This window comes from Narcine bancroftii, chromosome 8 (genome assembly GCF_036971445.1).
Source record: "Narcine bancroftii isolate sNarBan1 chromosome 8, sNarBan1.hap1, whole genome shotgun sequence".
Lineage (NCBI taxonomy): Eukaryota > Metazoa > Chordata > Chondrichthyes > Torpediniformes > Narcinidae > Narcine > Narcine bancroftii.
Window position 1 is genome coordinate 175,263,353 of NC_091476.1, and position 17,952 is coordinate 175,281,304.

The 17,952-nt window shown below is 40.9% G+C and overlaps 1 protein-coding gene across 7 annotated transcripts in view; it reads right to left on the minus strand.

The window, feature by feature from the left end:
* nfyc (nuclear transcription factor Y, gamma) overlaps nt 1-17,952 on the minus strand; it is a 78,328-nt gene that overhangs the window by 16,621 nt on the left and 43,755 nt on the right. For all 7 annotated transcript variants that reach the window (XR_011343600.1, XM_069895919.1, XM_069895918.1 and 4 more), the window contains 4 exons: nt 11,308-11,475; nt 10,166-10,243; nt 7,815-7,967; nt 1,777-1,887 (listed from right to left, as the gene is read on the minus strand). Coding sequence is in view for 6 of the 7 variants with exons in the window: in XM_069895919.1 (XP_069752020.1) it covers nt 1,777-1,887; nt 7,815-7,967; nt 10,166-10,243; nt 11,308-11,475 (510 nt within the window). In the remaining variant the exon portion in view is untranslated. The remainder of the gene's footprint in view (nt 1-1,776; nt 1,888-7,814; nt 7,968-10,165; nt 10,244-11,307; nt 11,476-17,952) is intronic.

The window sequence follows — 17,952 nt, forward strand, 5'->3', positions numbered from 1 at the left end:
TGCCAAAATGTTTGGCCTGGAAGTCAGCCTGAAGAAAACTGAGGTCCTCCATCAGCCCCCCCACATCTCCATCGGGCACACAAAACTCAAAACGGTCAACCAGTTTACCTATCTCGGCTGCACCATTTCATCAGATGCAAGGATCGACAACGAGATAGACAACAGACTCGCCAAGGCAAATAGCGCCTTTGGAAGACTACACAAAAGAGTCTGGAAAAACAACCCACTGAAAAACCTCACAAAGATAAGCGTGTACAGAGCCGTTGTCATACCCACACTCCTGTTCGGCTCCGAATCATGGGTCCTCTACCGGCACCACCTACGGCTCCTAGAACGCTTCCACCAGCGTTGTCTCCGCTCCATCCTCAACATCCATTGGAGCGCTTACATCCCTAACGTCGAAGTACTCGAGATGGCAGAGGTCGACAGCATCGAGTCCACGCTGCTGAAGATCCAGCTGCGCTGGGTGGGTCACGTCTCCAGAATGGAGGACCATCGCCTTCCCAAGATCGTGTTATATGGCGAGCTCTCCACTGGCCACCGTGACAGAGGTGCACCAAAGAAAAGGTACAAGGACTGCCTAAAGAAATCTCTTGGTGCCTGCCACATTGACCACCGCCAGTGGGCTGATAACGCCTCAAACCGTGCATCTTGGCGCCTCACAGTTTGGCGGGCAGCAACCTCCTTTGAAGAAGACCGCAGAGCCCACCTCACTGACAAAAGGCAAAGGAGGAAAAACCCAACACCCAACCCACCAATTTTCCCCTGCAGCCGCTGCAACCGTGTCTGCCTGTCCCGCATCGGACTTGTCAGCCACAAACGAGCCTGCAGCTGACGTGGACTTTTACCCCCTCCATAAATCTTCGTCCGCGAAGCCAAGCCAAAGAAATCTACTAGTTGCAGAAGAGCCACAAAAAAGCAATTTTTCATTTGCTGTTGACAAAATTAGGCATTTTTCTCTTGAAAGAGGCAGGGAAAACTGTTCATGAATATTCTTATCTATTGTCTGTAAATGGCAGTAGATTCAAGAATGGAAGGTTTAGAGGGGATAGAGGGGAAAGCTGAAGAGAGTGGCTGAAGTCTGGAACATGCTGCTCGAAGAGGTGGCGGCAGCAGATGCAATAACAACCTCTGAGAGGCATCTGGATACGCACTTGAAACTCATGGCATAGAAAGGATTAGAATGACCAGGTACAATGGTCAGTAAGGATGTAGTGGAATGAAGGCCCCATTACTGAGTGACTCTATGACGCTACCAGCCATGTGCATCCACATGAACCAGATTCTAAAAGTTTGACTTGACAGCTCATAGAACCACACTGATCATGCCAAGCCTCATGTATGGCGATCATCCCTTTAAATTCCATTTTATAGCATTTACTTCAGACCTATAGGACAATAAAGAGTCACCTTGAACAGTCTGGTTAAAAAAAATTCTACCAGTAATGAATACAATAAGACAAAATATCCTCTGTATACTCAATGATATGAATGCATCCCCACAACACACAAATAAGGCTAACAGACACGAGTAAATACAAGACAAGATGCAGACATTTTCATTTACAAGTACTGGTAATTTCTTTTTAAAGATCATATCCAGAAAAGACTCATTATATTAATAGAAAGGTTGTTGAGGTCAGAAGTCTAAAATCCAGTATATTCTCTGCAATATTGGGATTGTTAACAAACAGCTTCAACAAATACAATTAAACAGAAAAAGTTATCTTGAACAGAACATCAAATGTTCAGTCTCCAATGTAGACACAAGCTTACCTGCTGGGGATTGCCTGGGGCAATGGTTTGGATTTGTCCCTGCACCACTTGAGTTCCAGATACAGGCTGAGCCAAACGAATATACTGCAACTGGCCGGCATTCAACTGCACCTGAGGATCACAACAGAAGCAAACTCAATTTATCTGTCTGCTTAAAAGAAAAGAAAAACATCAGGAGCACAACTTAACAATTCACTTTCTTTGTAATAAATGCAAAATCTTCTCTCCATCCCTTTGAGCCTTGGACCTTTAGGTTATAGCAATCTATTTTAAACTGCAAGCAGTAATTTTCTATCAATAACCAGTATAGAATATTAGTTACATTGTTGCAGGGTCTAATAAAATAGTGGTCAAATATTAGCACTCACTATAATTTCTTTACTGAGCCAGTCCTTGGTCAATTTATCATCTCTTAAAAAGGCACCTTTGTTTTCTCACAACTTTAACTAACTTAAAAGTATTTTGTGATATGATAGACTTCCTGTCAAAATAGCATAGTTATGCTGGCATCAACTCTATGCAAGAATCTACTGAACTGTGGGGAAGATCTTTCCGTCTCATTGCCATGTAATGAGCATTGACTATATGGGCATTTTGCAAACAGTCCTGCATAGAGAATTGTCATTCAGAATTATATCAGATTTAATTTGCTGAGGTCAATTTTGGAATTCTTACCTTTCTTTTTGCAATAAGAATAGAAAGTATTTTTCCTCAAAATAAAAATAATATATTTTGGTGTACAAAGGTATCTTGGTATTTGAAAATATATGTGGGAAGGCACATGGTTATTTTACTTCTAATACAAAGAGATTAGAACACAAAATGGTTGAAGAAGTGTTTAAAGAAACATGCAACCAGTAGTTTTAAAGGGTTGGTTTTCAGAAGTACCTAGATACACTTGTACATGAATTACACGTTCTGTAAATTAAGATGTTGGTGGAACAAACAATTGAGCAGCACATTGCTTGTTTCACCTTCAAAGCTATTGGGATTTTTTTTGTGCAAAAGAATTCAGTACAAGGTTTAAGACATTTTACTGCAATTATAGAACTCCAATAAATTACACCTGGAATGCTATGCAGATGTCTGTTTTCGCCACCCATGAAAGGATAGATTTTAATGGAGGGAAGAATGAAGAGTCACAAGAATGATTGATGTGATGAGGGGAATGGCTTTCTGAGGAGGGATTAAGCAGATTTAATACTGTCAAATTAAAAATGAGGTGGTCTCATTGAAACATTAAAAATTCTTACAAGCCTTCAGAATAGATACAGGGATGACATTTTTCCAGACTGGGGTGCCAGAATTCAGGGGTTGAAGTATTTGAAAAATCAGGAAGGTCTACCCAATAGGTTAGACATACAAGATACCTGAGACTTAAAACACAGTATAAAAGACAGGTTCATAATAAGGGAATCAAAAGATGTGGGACTGGGACACGAATTATAACATCAGCATTGATCTTGATTGGCAGGAAAGACCTGAGGTGCAAAATGACCCAACTTAATGTTTATGACATTGGACTTTATAACAAAGGAAGAATCATTTACATTAAAAGTACATAGAACTCATTCATTCGACTAATTTATAGATGACAGTTTTATCCTATGAGAAGAATCTCATGAACTGGAGAATCTTGAAGTCAGAGATTCATTGCAATGAACAAGAAAAATAATTCAGAGGATACTTCCTCTAGATGGGGACTATGGGGTGATGCTTCGGGATAACTTGGGGTAGGGGTGAGGAGGTAGCATTGACTTTTTAAGACGAGTTGGAAGAAACTTCTTTGTTCAAAGGATTTCCATTTCCAAGTGGCATTTAATAAATGATGAATTCTAATGACTACAAGTCCCACCAGCTTCATTTAAACAGAATCATGTTTTTCTATTCTTCTTACCAAAATGGTAATCTAACTTCCCCAGCATATTCTGCACCTTCCACATTTTTGTTCAGTTTTTAAAAACATTTGGAGCTAGAGCAAGGTAACCAACCCTTCCAGCCCACAAGTCTGCGCCATCCAAATATACTCATATGACCAATTAATCCTGTATATCTTTGAAATGTTGGAGCACCTGGAGGAAACTCATGTAGACATGGGGAAAATGTACAAACTCCTTACAGATTTGAACCCAAGTTGATGGCGCTGTAATAGCATTGCTAACTGTGCCATCCAAATTTATATATTTTAAATTTGCTTGGATGTGGAGATCATCTCTAATTGTAGAATTTACCATCCATCTCCAATTGCCTCTGAACTAAAGATGCAGTTGACAGCCAACCACATTGATAGGTCTACAGTATGGAAGGCAGAATTCCACCTTGAAGGACATTACTGAACCAAATGAGTACTTACAATTTGGTAGTGCATTGGTTACCATTCCCCTTACAAATTTAAAAAAAAATACATAATTTCTTGAATTTCATTACTGTGGTGGGATTTAAACTCAAGAATTTGAATCAGTGGTCCAGGACTCTGACTGCATAGTGAAGTTACAGGACCATCAGCCAATTTCCATTGGACTTGTGATTCTCACAACTTGCTTTCTCATCTGTTATTGTACCAGTCAATACAGTCCATTCCTTTTCCTTCATCACAGTCAATGATTGTTGAGGCCACAGCACCCAATGAATTACAACCTGCCTGTCTGAAAATGACAGGATTTCAAGGCTTGAGTTACAGGGAAAGGTTGTGCAGACTGGGGCTTTTTTCTCTGGAGCGTAGATTGGGAGGGGACTTGATAGAGGTGTTTAAGATTTTAAAAGGGACAGACAGAGTAAATGTGGATAGGCTTTTTCAATTAAGAAAGGGGGAGATTCAAACTAGAGGACATGGTTTAAGATTGAAGGGGGAAAATTATAAGGGGAACATGAGGGGAAATTTCTTTACGCAAAGGGTGGTAGGGATGTGGAATGAGCTTCCGGCAGATGTGGTCGAGGCGGGATCATTGGTTGCATTTTAAGGAAAGACTGGATAGTTACATGGAGAGGAGAGGACTGGAGGGGTATGGACCGGGTGCTGGTCAGTGGGACTAGGAGGGTGGGGATTTGTTACGGCATGGACTAATAGGGCCGAACTAGCCTGTTCTGTGCTATAAGTGGTTATATGGAAATGGTTATTCTGAATGGCAATTGTCTGTCCACGTTTCTGCATTATCCCTCATTCCATGAGTTCATACATAGAACCTTAATGAACCTTTTGAAAATCCTTTATCCTCCTTGCTTGTTACATCCTCAAAGATGTAACTTTGTCAAACATTGGTTCCTTTCCATTAAACCATTTTGACTCTGCTTTATTGCACTACAATTCTGTACCATTAGTTTGCCAAAAGTAGAACCCTATACTTTCTCCAATTATACATATTCAGATAATGGGGCTGTAGTTTTATTTTTTATTGTCATCTTCTCTTTTAAAGGTCACAAAAAGCTGCTGCAACTATTTAGAATTTGGGGAATTTTGGAAAACTACAACTCATGAAATAATCGCTGCCCAGCACTTCGTTTGAGACTCGTGCACACTGGCCATCAAGCCAGTTCTGTCAGCTATAATGCTTTAATCTCTATTGATGCTGATTGTTTTGAGTTCTTCCCTTTTCTTTGTCTCCAGATTTTTTTCTTGTGCATAGTCCGAAAAAAATAATAGTATTTTACAATTTCCTATTTTCCATTATTAATTCCTTAGTGTCATCTAAGGGAAGGAAGTTCAGTTTCGCCACTCTTGTTAAAGCTATTGCCTTTTTATTTATTTCTTTACTTATCCATTAGTGCTTTCTAAAATTTGTTGACCTCCCATTAATCTTCATATTTATACGGGTCGTCTATTCCCATCCTTAGACACTGATGAATTGTTCTGCTTATAAATGGAATTCATCACCATTGAAAATTGTGAGATATGCCCTTAAATAATTGACTCTGCTTGTTTTGTCTTAGCCTTTTAATATATTTTCTAATGCAAAATCTGCCCTTCTACCATTGGAATTAGTATGAAACTTAGTTTCAGACCAAGAGACTACAGATTCTGGAATCTCAAGGAAAAAACAAACAGCTGGCGGAACCCTGCAAGTCAAGCAGCACCTGTAGAGGAAAAGGGATGGTCAACATTTCAGGCTGAGTCCTTGCATCAGGACAGAATGTCAAGGGAAGTAGCTCTTAGAGGTGGCATAGGCTGATAGGTGGAACCAAGTGAAGCAAGGGACGGTGGGTAGAAGGAGTCATTGGGGAAGGGGGTATTTGGAGGCAGAGGCTGAAAGGCAGAAACAGATGAGGGGAAAATAGGCAGAGGGAGACAGGTGAGCAGAGGGGAGGGGGAAGATAGATAGAGAAGGCAATAAATAGGGAGGGAGAAGTAATCCAGTTGGGTGATGGTCAGATAGAATGAGGTTAACTGGCAGGGGGCTGAGCAGAAGGAAAAGATAGACAAAAAGAGACAAAACCTACATGGACCAGTAGGAGAGGGAAAGGGACACAAGACCATGGGTTACCTGAAATTTCAGGTCCAAGTTTCACACTGATAAACTAAATTGAATTAAATGCTATGTCCCTTTCTGTTCCAGGATACTTAAGATTAAGATCTCTCTAATCCATCCTGTTTCATTGCAAATGAGCAGATTTAAAATAGCCTGCTTCCTAGTTAGTTTCACAGCATATACTACCGAGAAAATATTTTGAATACTCCCTGAACTTCCCTTCAAGACCACCTTCACAAATTTGGTTTGTCCAATCTATTCAAGAATTAAAATCATGTTTTATTGCAGCACCATTCTGGGAATCCCCCATTTTCTGATTTATACAAATTTAAATGTACAGCACGGCAACAGACCCTTCCAGCCCATGACACTGTGCCATCCAAATACAACCAATTAACCTGCAACCCCATACATTTTGGAGGGTGGGAGGAAACCAGAGTACCCAGGGGAAACTCATGTAGACACAGGAGAACATACAAACTCTTACATACAGCACCTGATTAAAAACTGGGACACCGGAGCTGTAAGAGTGATACGTTAAGTGTGCCACCTTGGGCAACTGCTCTGCTTGGGAGTCTACAGAGCAACCTGACTGGTTCAGTTTTCCCATGGTATTGCTAAACTGATTCTGCATCTTCACTTTCACCTGAAGATCACTTCACTTATCCTTTCTTAACAAGCTGCCCCAGATCCTCTGTTGTCTTCTGAAAGGTAGGTTTTTTTAAATTTCTTTAGTCCAATATTTTGTTCCACCTGTTGCCTTTGTTTTTAGAAGCAAGTCTGCTGACGTCAGGACTTTCTGGGTTCAAATTCCATGCGAGACCAGAGCACAAAGATCTAGATGAATGCTCCAGTACAGTTAGGGAGTGCCACGCTACTAGAGATGAGTCCTTAACCTGAAATTTCATCACCTCCCTCATTCGGATATAAATAATCCCACGAGGTTACTTCAAATACCAGGGAACTATCTATTGCACCCAAACCAAAACATCTCTCAGATTACATGGTCCCTGACAGACTGGTGTTAGAGGGAATGTGCATTGCACAAATGAGCTACATCACGGCAGTTATGGAAAGTATTGATCATTGTAAATAGCTTTCAAACTATATTACTTTCATGAAGTATTAAAATTTTTGATTGTAATATCAAGCTTTTCAATCTTTATTTTGTCAGACTTTACATACCCAAAATATCCATTTCATTGGAGATTCCAATCAATTCACTTCACTTTCAACCTCGAAGCTCCCCAAAATATTTATTGATCTGCAAGGAAATTCAGAACCAAAAGCCCCAAAATGGTAGGGAGGTTGAGAAGGGGACGGGGGTATAAAGAAAACAACAATTCTGTCTTCTGTTCCAGGTCCTCCAACCACCCAGGAAATGACTAGAAGGCATTTTCAGATTGTGCTCGACTTGGGGGTTCACCAATTCTTAGTGGGAAGCAGCAGCTCAGAAGCATTTTCCTGATACAGCCGAGTATAAAACCTCCTACCAGTTGTACACATTGGGGATACAAATAACTTCCAAGAATAACTTCTATAACTTTACAATTGGTTCCACAGAACCATGCGTACTGGTATCTGCTGGATCTCGCCAGTGTTGGTGATGATCTGTTGCATGACCTGCATGGTTTGTCCCGAATTGGTCTGAGCCTGCTGTGTTTGGTTCTGTGCTGGAACCAGCTGCACCTGTTGCCCATCTCCCACCTGCATCGTCACTGGGGCACTCTGCAACAAGATAAGTGAGCAATTACTTAAGTGGCTTTGACAGCTCCTTTCATTGAATTAAAAGGACAAGCAAACATCTCTGCCCAAAGATTCTCTTATAGCCACACCTTATAATCACCATCAAAGCTGCTCTTTTGGTGCAGTGAATCCGGTCATTCTCCATTGCAGACACCATACGAAAAGAGACGGATCATGTGCAAATCGGAGCTACTGTATTGGTCAGAACTGGTTCAGTTCCTGAACATTGAAGGCTGAAGATTAGGTTTAAATCCTTTTAGAGGATTTTGCATTAAAATAGTAATTTTGGGGGGGGGGATAAAATACCAAAGCAAGGTTCACCTGGTCTCAAGAGAATGCAAATTGTGATGTAATGAGCAATATTTAATCCCTCAACCAAAAGTCACTACACTAGATTGCGGTTATTTTCACAATCTTCATTTATGTAGTTGATTAGAACCAAATGTTCACGTCAAAATGTGGTGGAATCAGATACAATTATTACATTTAAGAAGCAATTTGACAAATACTCATATAGACGAGGCATAAAAGGAGATGGTCCCATTGCGGACAAATACAATTAGTGTAGATGGGCTGAAAGGTTCTCTGCAACTTCATGATAGTACCTCAAACTATTTTCCACCCAAATGTTGGAAATGACCATATAATTTTAATTATTTTCAAATCTGGGGTCCTGGCAAGTAATTCCTAGCATTCAGGGCTTATTTTCATAAATCAGCTAACATAAAATGCTGTCATAACTGATGTCTCTGTGGTGGACATGCACCAATCAAAATGTACAATTTCCATCTGAGCAAACTGTACCTTTCTGAGTGCCAGGGAATGTCTAGGGAAACTGCTTCTATTGAACAAAAGGACTGTAGTTAAAAGACACTGACCAAGTAATTGACAACAGGAGTGAAGGTAAAGTGAGAGCAAATCATCACCTGGATGTATCCTGGAAAAGCAACAAAATTGCAGGCACAACGATTTGGTCTCTCTGGCAACCTTAAGATCCAAGTTGGTCTCGATGACCAACAGTAGTCAGATCATTAGGTGAGCATCTTTGAAAATAAAGGGGTCATACTTCCACAAGCCAGAAGCCCAATCAGGTAATCTAATCTGATTTTTTAGATTAAGGGAATCATTTGATGTGGGTTTAAGAGAGGACAGTGGTGCCAAAGTGAAGACAAGATGTGTTCTTATACAATGGCACGAGGAGCCAAATGGCCAACACCCATTTTTCATGTTCTTAAAATAGAAAATGCTGGATATACTCAAATCAGGCAGCGTCGAGAGAGATGCTCGTCAAAAAGCTACTGGTCTACGGAAATACCATCAACCCAAAATATTAGTTCCAGGTGCATCAACCAAAAGCTTGGTTTTAAGTTAAGCACTCAGTAAGATTTTAATTTGTTCGCTTGTTATCCACTGGCTGTACAATTTCTCTTTTTGCTAGGTTATCAAATTCAAATTGAAAATAATCTTAGGTTTTGCAAGATAGAGGATTTATACAATTTAGTTTTGCATTTCAAAAGTGCAGATTCTTTAAAAAACTACTTTTGACTGGATGTATGTAAATGCGTATATATATGATTTTGCTATCAGCTGAGTTTTAACATGTGGTACTTAGATGCAATTACCTCCTCTGCAAACTTTTAATATCCCAGCATCAATAAAGCTGCTGAACACATAGGTACCCCACCAGTGATAAAAGCAGCTCAGCGTGCATTCAAATACACACCCAGTTTGGAAGCTCTACTGCTTTTTCTCAGTAGATGCAATTAATTCATGCACGTTTTATTCCCACATTGTCAATGGCTATCAATTTAACGTAGCAGCTGGTCAGAATAAAATATTTTTGGTTTTAAAGATATCAAGTTATGAGCCCAAATCTCAGCATGTTATTTGGTCTATCCGTAGGAAACAAAAGCAGAAATTTGCATGCATATGAAATTTAACACCATAGAGTGTTTCATGAACACTTTCAGACTAAATTTAAAAGCACAAGACACTAGAACAGATAATCTAAAGTCAAGGATGCAAGTTTCAAAGAGTGTGCTCAAGAGATAAGGATCTCGGAAAGGAATTTTACAGGTGGGGTATGCAGGGAATTCATGCTATGTGTGCACAAAGACAAGTAATTACACAAGCTGAAGTTAGACAGGTACAGATGCTGCTTCTTTACTCGTGGATATTACCGTGATGGATGTTGCTGTGGTCTGCGACTGAGCGACCTGCACTTGCTGCAGTTGTTGGACCGTAGCTCCTTGCACGACCTGTTGGTGCAATTTTTAAAACCACTGAGCTACAGAGGCAAAGAGACTTCTTACAAGAAACTATTACTGATGAAATGACACATACTACAGTTCATACTACCAGCATGTTGAACCAGTAACACATGGCAATAATATTCAATTAGAACAAGGATCAGATAGCGTCACATTTTGCTGTAACCTCCAAGTTCCTGGCCTCACTAAAAATGTGCTGTACAAGAATCTCCCTTCCATCATGCTCTTCAGCGGCAGAAAGCTGTTCAAGCTCACTTCCTACAGCTATGGACAGATAGGATTATGGCCACTGCAGGAGACCCCGTGTTTATTGAAAGAACAAGTGGCAGTGGAGGCCGGAGAAGGAACACAATGACTCCTTGGATGGGTACCGCAGCCAGAGGCCATCTTTACTGCGACTACAACTGAGGCGCTGAGCTCTCAGAATGGCTGGACGGAGCTGGAAATGAATTTGATTTGCATGTTCAAAATGCTTGAACTTAGTTCGACCTTTGTTGTGATTAAATATTTTTACTTTGCTTTCAACCAGGGTTTCAGTAAATCTTTGAATCCAAAATGGCACCAGATGTGGCCAATGTTTTTCAGATTATAGTGAAAACCAAGCAAGGCTAAGCTTTTCACTATTTCTAAATATGTGACAATAAACTAAATTAAAATTTATGTTTCCATGCAACTTTAATGGAAGAATATGCAAAGCTGACTCAATATAAATTTGCACTTCAAACATAACCCGAAATAAATGTATTTAAATGTACACAAAAGCTTCAACCCGTAATCTGAAGTCAAAAAATGGCAGAAAAGTCCCTGCAATTTTTAAGAGAGCTAATTGAAATTGTTCTGTGATGGGCTCCAAAGTGCGACAGAATGCACCCGCAAACCTCAGAATGCAAGAATCACACAAAATAATAAAGTTAAAATCACTGTTTATGAAGAATGGAGTTTGTGGGTTTAAAGCAGGTCCTTGGAGAAGTGAAGGATTTGGTTGCAAGTCCAGTATTTTGGTAAATGTTGCAAAGTCCCATTCAGCCCCGTGGAGCCTTTGTGCCCCCTACCTGTCCTTGCTGTGGCTCTCCAATGATGATCTGGCTTGGCTGAATGGCTGGGGCAGCAGAGCCCTGTCCTTGTTGCTGCCCCTGTACTTGCACGGCTGTCGGCTGCTGGGCCAACGTGAAATAGTACTGCACTTGCTCAGAGCTCGGAACTGCTTGGCGGACTTCCTCCTGTGGTACAGAAACCCCCAAAAAGTCAATTCATCACAGGTGAAAAGGTTTGCTATTTTTTTGGTTAGTGGAGAAGGTGCTATTGAGATTAAAAGGTCTTTTATTATATGGGCATGGAATTTAGCAGATTATTATCCGTTACAGTCATAAACCAGAAGGTGGTGGCACAATATGGTAGTTAAATCCCACTACTGAATGCAAGTAACTCTCACCTGGGGAAATCCACTTCATACAACGTGGTACACGGGCGCATCAGCAGGTGAAACCAGCTATTTCTCAAAACTTATCCAGATTTTGTCTTCACCATTTGCATAGTAACTAGTTAACATTTTCAATTCTCCCCCAGGCAACATTCAAGTGCATCACAGTTCCTTTTAAATCACCACTAGTTTCGGGACGAGTAACTGACTGATGCTGAGTGCTGTCTCTACTCCCTTGCTACTATTGTCCACTCACATCCTTTCACATTTTGTAAAAGCTTGCACACTTCCCTTATTGTGGGACTAGAAAGATACTCCAGGAATAGTAGTGCATCATCCCTTCTGACTGGATAGACATGCTGCCACTCCACCCACACACAGCCTGTATTATCCCTCACCTGGGATTCCGATGTTAACAAAACTCCTCCAAAGGCTGTATGGGTATCTACTTGCGAGATGCAGGTTACCAGGTCATTTATTTTTCCCTTTAAGAAACAGCCAGATAATAAATCACAGACAGAGGAGTCTGGATTCAATCCTTGGTCTCTTCATTTTCAGCCTTTGGTCGCATTTAGACGTCATAACTGGTTTCAATGAGGCTACAAGTCATTCGAACATGGGCAAGTTTCCTCTCTCCTGCACAAATCGATTCTGTGAGTACAAGATTAACACAACCCCTACCAGATCGGGTACAATCCATGGGTGCTCTTTCAGGGCTTGTTTGCTGCTGAGTCTGTGTCAGAATGAGCAAACATCCCTCTCCCAGCTCAGTCAGACCACAGCTGAGAGTGTAGGATGTTTACACCCTCGCGCACAGTGTTGGGAGTGTGATTCCTCTGTACCAATATTCAATCTTCAAACAAGAGTGAGAAGAAAGAAGATTAAAAAAACATGAAACAAAAACAGTGAATGCACAGAAAGGCCAACATTCTGCAACCCCGCTCCCCCCCTCCCTCATCAGGTCAGAGGATCTCTGAAAAAAAGTTTTTTTTTCAGTTCAGTAATGATGGTTCATCCATTTTTAAATACAACTACACCAGTTTGTTTTTGTGAAATGGTGCTGGAGTGTTGGATCTTTGCCAGACTAAAGCATTTCACTGTATCTCAGTTCACGTGACAATATATCCAATGTCAATCTCTAGCATTTTTTTGTTGTCACCTTCTTAAAAATAAATTTATCACAGATGGGTTTAAAAGGATGCATCTATTTTCTGATATTCAGATAAATTAATTTTCCACAATCCACATTTTCACCATTCAGTGCATCAACCACCCTGTAGATAGCAGTGTCCCCTCACCTCCCATCAAGGCTGAGAGATCAGAACCCTCCACAAAGGTGAAACTTTAAAAATGTGATTAGCCACATAGGCAGTGCTCAAAGAGGGCAGGATTGCCAAGGTGCTGACTTTCAGTTCCTTCAAATAAATGAAAGAATTCTGCAAACTCAGTGGAGCAGGAAGAATGATCATTCTGCAACTGAAATCACTAAAACATATTGATTATTACCACACAGCTGCCATGGAGTCTGCAATATACATATTGGGTGCAGCGTTTTATACATTGCCATAATGACTGCAGAGCAAGGTGCTCCATTGGTTGTAAAGCACTTGGAAAATCCTGAAGTCACAGTGCCACAAAAATTCAAGTCTGACTTTCATTTATTCAGTCATTCCCCTCGAGACTGCTTGCTATAGACTAACTTCAAATGGGCTACCTTGCATTTTTCTGCCACAAGCAACGTACGAATATCCTTATTGAATATACCTTGCAGAGCCATCAGCATCAGATAGGAGCTGGTCAAGCTTGGATAGCAGGGCAATACTGTTCTCCATCTTGCATCATTTACAATACAGCAGCTGTCCTACCACTGCCTCAGTTGGAATCAGCTCTGGACACCATGGCAGCACCAGCCAGGATCAGATATTTTGTTAATGGCAGCATGCCCTGGTGGCCTCACTGCGAAGATCAGCAAACATTGGAAAAGTAGGCACACAAGGGACCAAAATTTCTGTTCACTGAACTGGGGCATAAATTGACATCCGACATTTTAGATTTTCGCACAAAGGAAGACAGGACAGAAATGGACACATCTCTTCCTGGTTGACTGTACTAACAAGTTGAGGCCTCCTGTAAATTGGAGAATGAGCACTTTCTATTCCATCCTGTCAGTCTCCAACAAGATGCTGTCAACATCTCTAACTTCCAAAGTTCAAGTTTATTTATCATCCAATCGTACAAGCACAACCCGCCAAAACAGCGTTATCCAGTGCTTCATTCAAAACACAGACATATAACCAGACGTAACACACATACAGATGAACAATGCATATGTAGGGCAAGTATTTATTGACATAAATATTGTTTCATGAATATGAATCTTGGATGGATACTCCTATATTTCTTTCCCAACAGGAGCAGCTGAAAGATGCTGTGTGCAGGGTGGAAGGGGTCCTCAATGATTTCGTGCACCATTTTCAGACAATCCTGGTAGATCACTTCAATGGGGAAGGAATGGAGTGGGAGAAGAGAAAGGAGGCTCCACTGATCCTCTCTGCCACTCATGGTCCTGTGGATTGACCTCCGATCCATTTCTCTGCAGAAACCGTACCACACTGTGATGCAGCCAGCCATGATTCCTTTGATAGAGCTCCTACAGAAGGTTGACATAATGGTGGCTGATAGCCTTGCTTGCTTCAGTCTTCTCAGGAAGTGCAGTTGCATCTTCCTGACAAGTGGGATGTTGAGTGTCCATGATAGGTCTCGTTATGTAAACTCCAAGGAACTTGGTACTCTGGACTCTCTACTACAGAGTCGTGGATGTGTAGTGGAGGGTGATCGTTCCTGGTCCCCCGCTGAAGTCCACGATCATCTCCTTTACCTTGTCCACGTTGCGACTTCTTGTTACACTCATACCTGTAGTGCGACTCATCATTACTGCTGACGAGGCCAACTACTGTTGTGTCATCTGCAAACTTGAAACGCTGTTGGAGCTGCATCTGCTGGGTCAGTAGCGTTAAAAGGAGCAAGTTTCACACACACACACCCAGACATAACACCCACACACACCACACCCAGACATAACACACATACAGACAAACATTAAGCCCCATAAATAATGTGTGTGTATGTGTATATATAGATAAATATATATTTTTTTAAAAAAGAAATATTATTGGTAAATAAACAAGAGCAATAGAGAGTTTGTATGAGCAGTTTATCAATTATTCAGCATTCTCACTGCCCATATCAGAGCATTTTCATCGTCTGCCTGCCTAAAATCTAAAATATTTTAAAAAGTGGTTTCTTAGCCTGGTGGTTCTGGCTCTGACACTGTTGTATCTTTTACCTGACGGGTATAGTAGGGGGTCTTCATTGTTTTAGTGACCCTACTTTACACAACGACCCAGGTAAATCATGTCAGGGTTGCGGGGGGGGGGGGGGGGTTGGTAAAAGACACTAGTGATCCTCTCTGCCACTCTTATGGTCCTATGAATTGATCTCAGCAACCGTATCACTCTGTGATGAAGCTGGACAAGACGCTCTCTTTAGAGTTGCTGTAGAAAGTTGACAGGATGGTAGCCTCGCCTGCCTTAGTCTTCTCAAAGTCCAGTCGTCGTTGCGTCTTCCTGATAAGTGTGCCTAGGATAGGTCGGTTTTTTTATAAAGTTGACCCAAAGGAACATAGTATTCTCTACTCTCTCCACTACTAAGTTACCTGGTCCTCCTGAAGTTCACAATCATCTCCTACATCTTGTCCATTCTGTATTCTTGCACCATTTCAGGAAATTTTTACCCCCCCACCTTATTTCCCTTAATCTGTTTGCCCTCCATTTCTTCTTTCCTCCCTCACACTCACCCACCCCTTCCTTCCTTCCTTAAGCTCCCCAGCCCTTTTCCTTCCTCCTCCTATCAGTGCATTTTCCTCGCCCTTGAGCTCTTTTACCATTACCTCCTGGCTTCTATCACTTATTCAGGCTTCTGCCCTTTTCTTGCTATTCCTGATGAAGGGATATAGCCCAAAAATGTTGACTCTTCCAGCATCTTGTATGTTGTTAAAAAGGATAAGACTATGTACTAAACATTCTTAATGGACACAAACATACAAGCAATAAGATAGCATAAGTGACCTACTTTATTGAGGATTTTAGGCAGACAGACAATGAAAATACTCTGATAAAATCTAAAACTGGGGGGGGGGGGGGGGTTACAGTGTAAAATAGTTCTGGGTAAAACATTTCAAATGGATTATGTATTCATGTTTTTTGAAAATGCAAAAGCTCAGCAACGGAAAACATTCATAGATGTTTCTGAAAAATGGAGGGGGGGGAGAAGTAAAGAGATGGAGTAGAAAGGGAAAGAGAACTGTTCATTGAACCTGTACTAAGCTGGAATATTACACAGCTGGATCTTGGAAATCTGAAGGAGACCTACATTCTAAAAATCAGTTTATCTGTAAGTCACAAAGGAAAGGACATCAGGCTCTTTAGGTAATTCCAGATTCACTGAAGCAATCAAGCAGTCAACAGCTGCAAACATCTGACTGAAAGCCTTTCAATCATTGCACAGCTTCCAGTCAAGGATGTTTACAACTGTATAACCTGCCAATTCCATCAAGGCCAAAAGGTCTCCTCACAAACCAAATCATACAACTAGAATCACAAAACTCGATTTAATCAGAACATTGCAGGAATCCTGATCAATCTGAATCAGTAACTATTCCAGAGGTGAGGCAGCACACATGAAAACCAACGTCATTCAATAACTGAGCAGTTACAGAACTTGCCTGGGGAAAAAAGCCTGAGCACCTCTTCTGAAGGTTATTGCCAAATTTCTGTGGGTGGGGGGGGGGGGGGGGGCAGAACATTATGAAGGAGGAACAAACTGCTGCTTGCAAGCTGCCCATGGCTCTTTTATAGTTCAAGAGCAGCTCTCGAGAGATTAGTGGGAAACTATTAAGTGCTCGAACAACGTAGGTTCATCTGAAGCAGTTTAGGATGCCGCAACGTCCCGTGCACCTTGCCCTCCAATCTCAGCAGAATTGCCATAAAACACATTCCACAAGATTGAGGCTTAGGAAGACATTCAACCATTCCAGTGAGCAAGTCTTAGGAGTGTGCTTGTGGTTTCCCTGGAGAATACTTGAATTTAGAGGCCAGGAATTACAGGCTCTGTTCACAAGATTAAATTGTCAGTGGCCTTTCATTTATTATGCGCAATACAATAGGATTATCAAATTGTAGGAAGTGCAGGTAAAGAAGATAACTTTAAACCAGAAAAAAGACTATTTTGAATTTACCGTGGAAGACAGTAAACTGCTGAGTCCTATCTGCAAAGCACTGCTCACTTACTGCAACCTAAGCAACTGGAAACATCACCACAAAACAAATCACTGCACTCCAGAGCAGTCAGGAAAAAGTGCAATCATTTCCAAACAGCTACAAGCACCCATTTTCTAGAAGGAATTGGGTAGAACAACAGAAGAGTTTCCTAATTTCATGGAATATTGTTTATACCACATGTTTATATTATTGGAGATTAAGATATACAATTTTATTTCTGAATGACAATGAACTTCAGTAAAGCACAATGTCACAAGCTGGATGCAAAATGATTTGCATTCTTTAACATTCAGGTTCACTCTCAATGAGCCCAGTAGAAGACAAATCGCAGATCAAACTGTGAAAGAAGAAATGGTGGACCTAGTGTTGTTGGAAGAAACAAACTGCGGTGTTGGTGTAAAGAAAGCAGTTAATAAAACACTGGAAAATGCCAGTGTATCAACACAAACTTTTCAGTGTTGCAGTGGGTGAAGCACCTGCAAAGATAGGACAGAAGTCCTTATCTGACTCTTGAAGCAATCAAAAATTTCCAGGAATTTCTCCAACTCATTACATTATTCATCATGAACATTTTGCAGGCAGATACTAAATACAAAAGTAAACCTAGAAATCATCAATTCCTTCTGTTCAAATGGAAAGAGACAAAAAAAAAACTGGAACTGGAAGATAGCAAACATTCCATACTACCAAACTGGAAGGTGGTTATCGACCAGCAAAATCCCAAGTAGGTTTGTTTCAACTCAAAACATTGACCATTTTTTTTCTCCCACTGATGCCATTTGACTCCGAGTTCAGCCAGCAGATTGTGTATGGCTTCAGATTCTAGCATCTGCCGTCTCTTGTGTCTCTCTGGAGCCTATCAATGTTTTCCTTTCAAAAATGGGAAACTTTTCTCCACCACTAGATGAACAGTAAATATTACCAAACATCTGGAGACA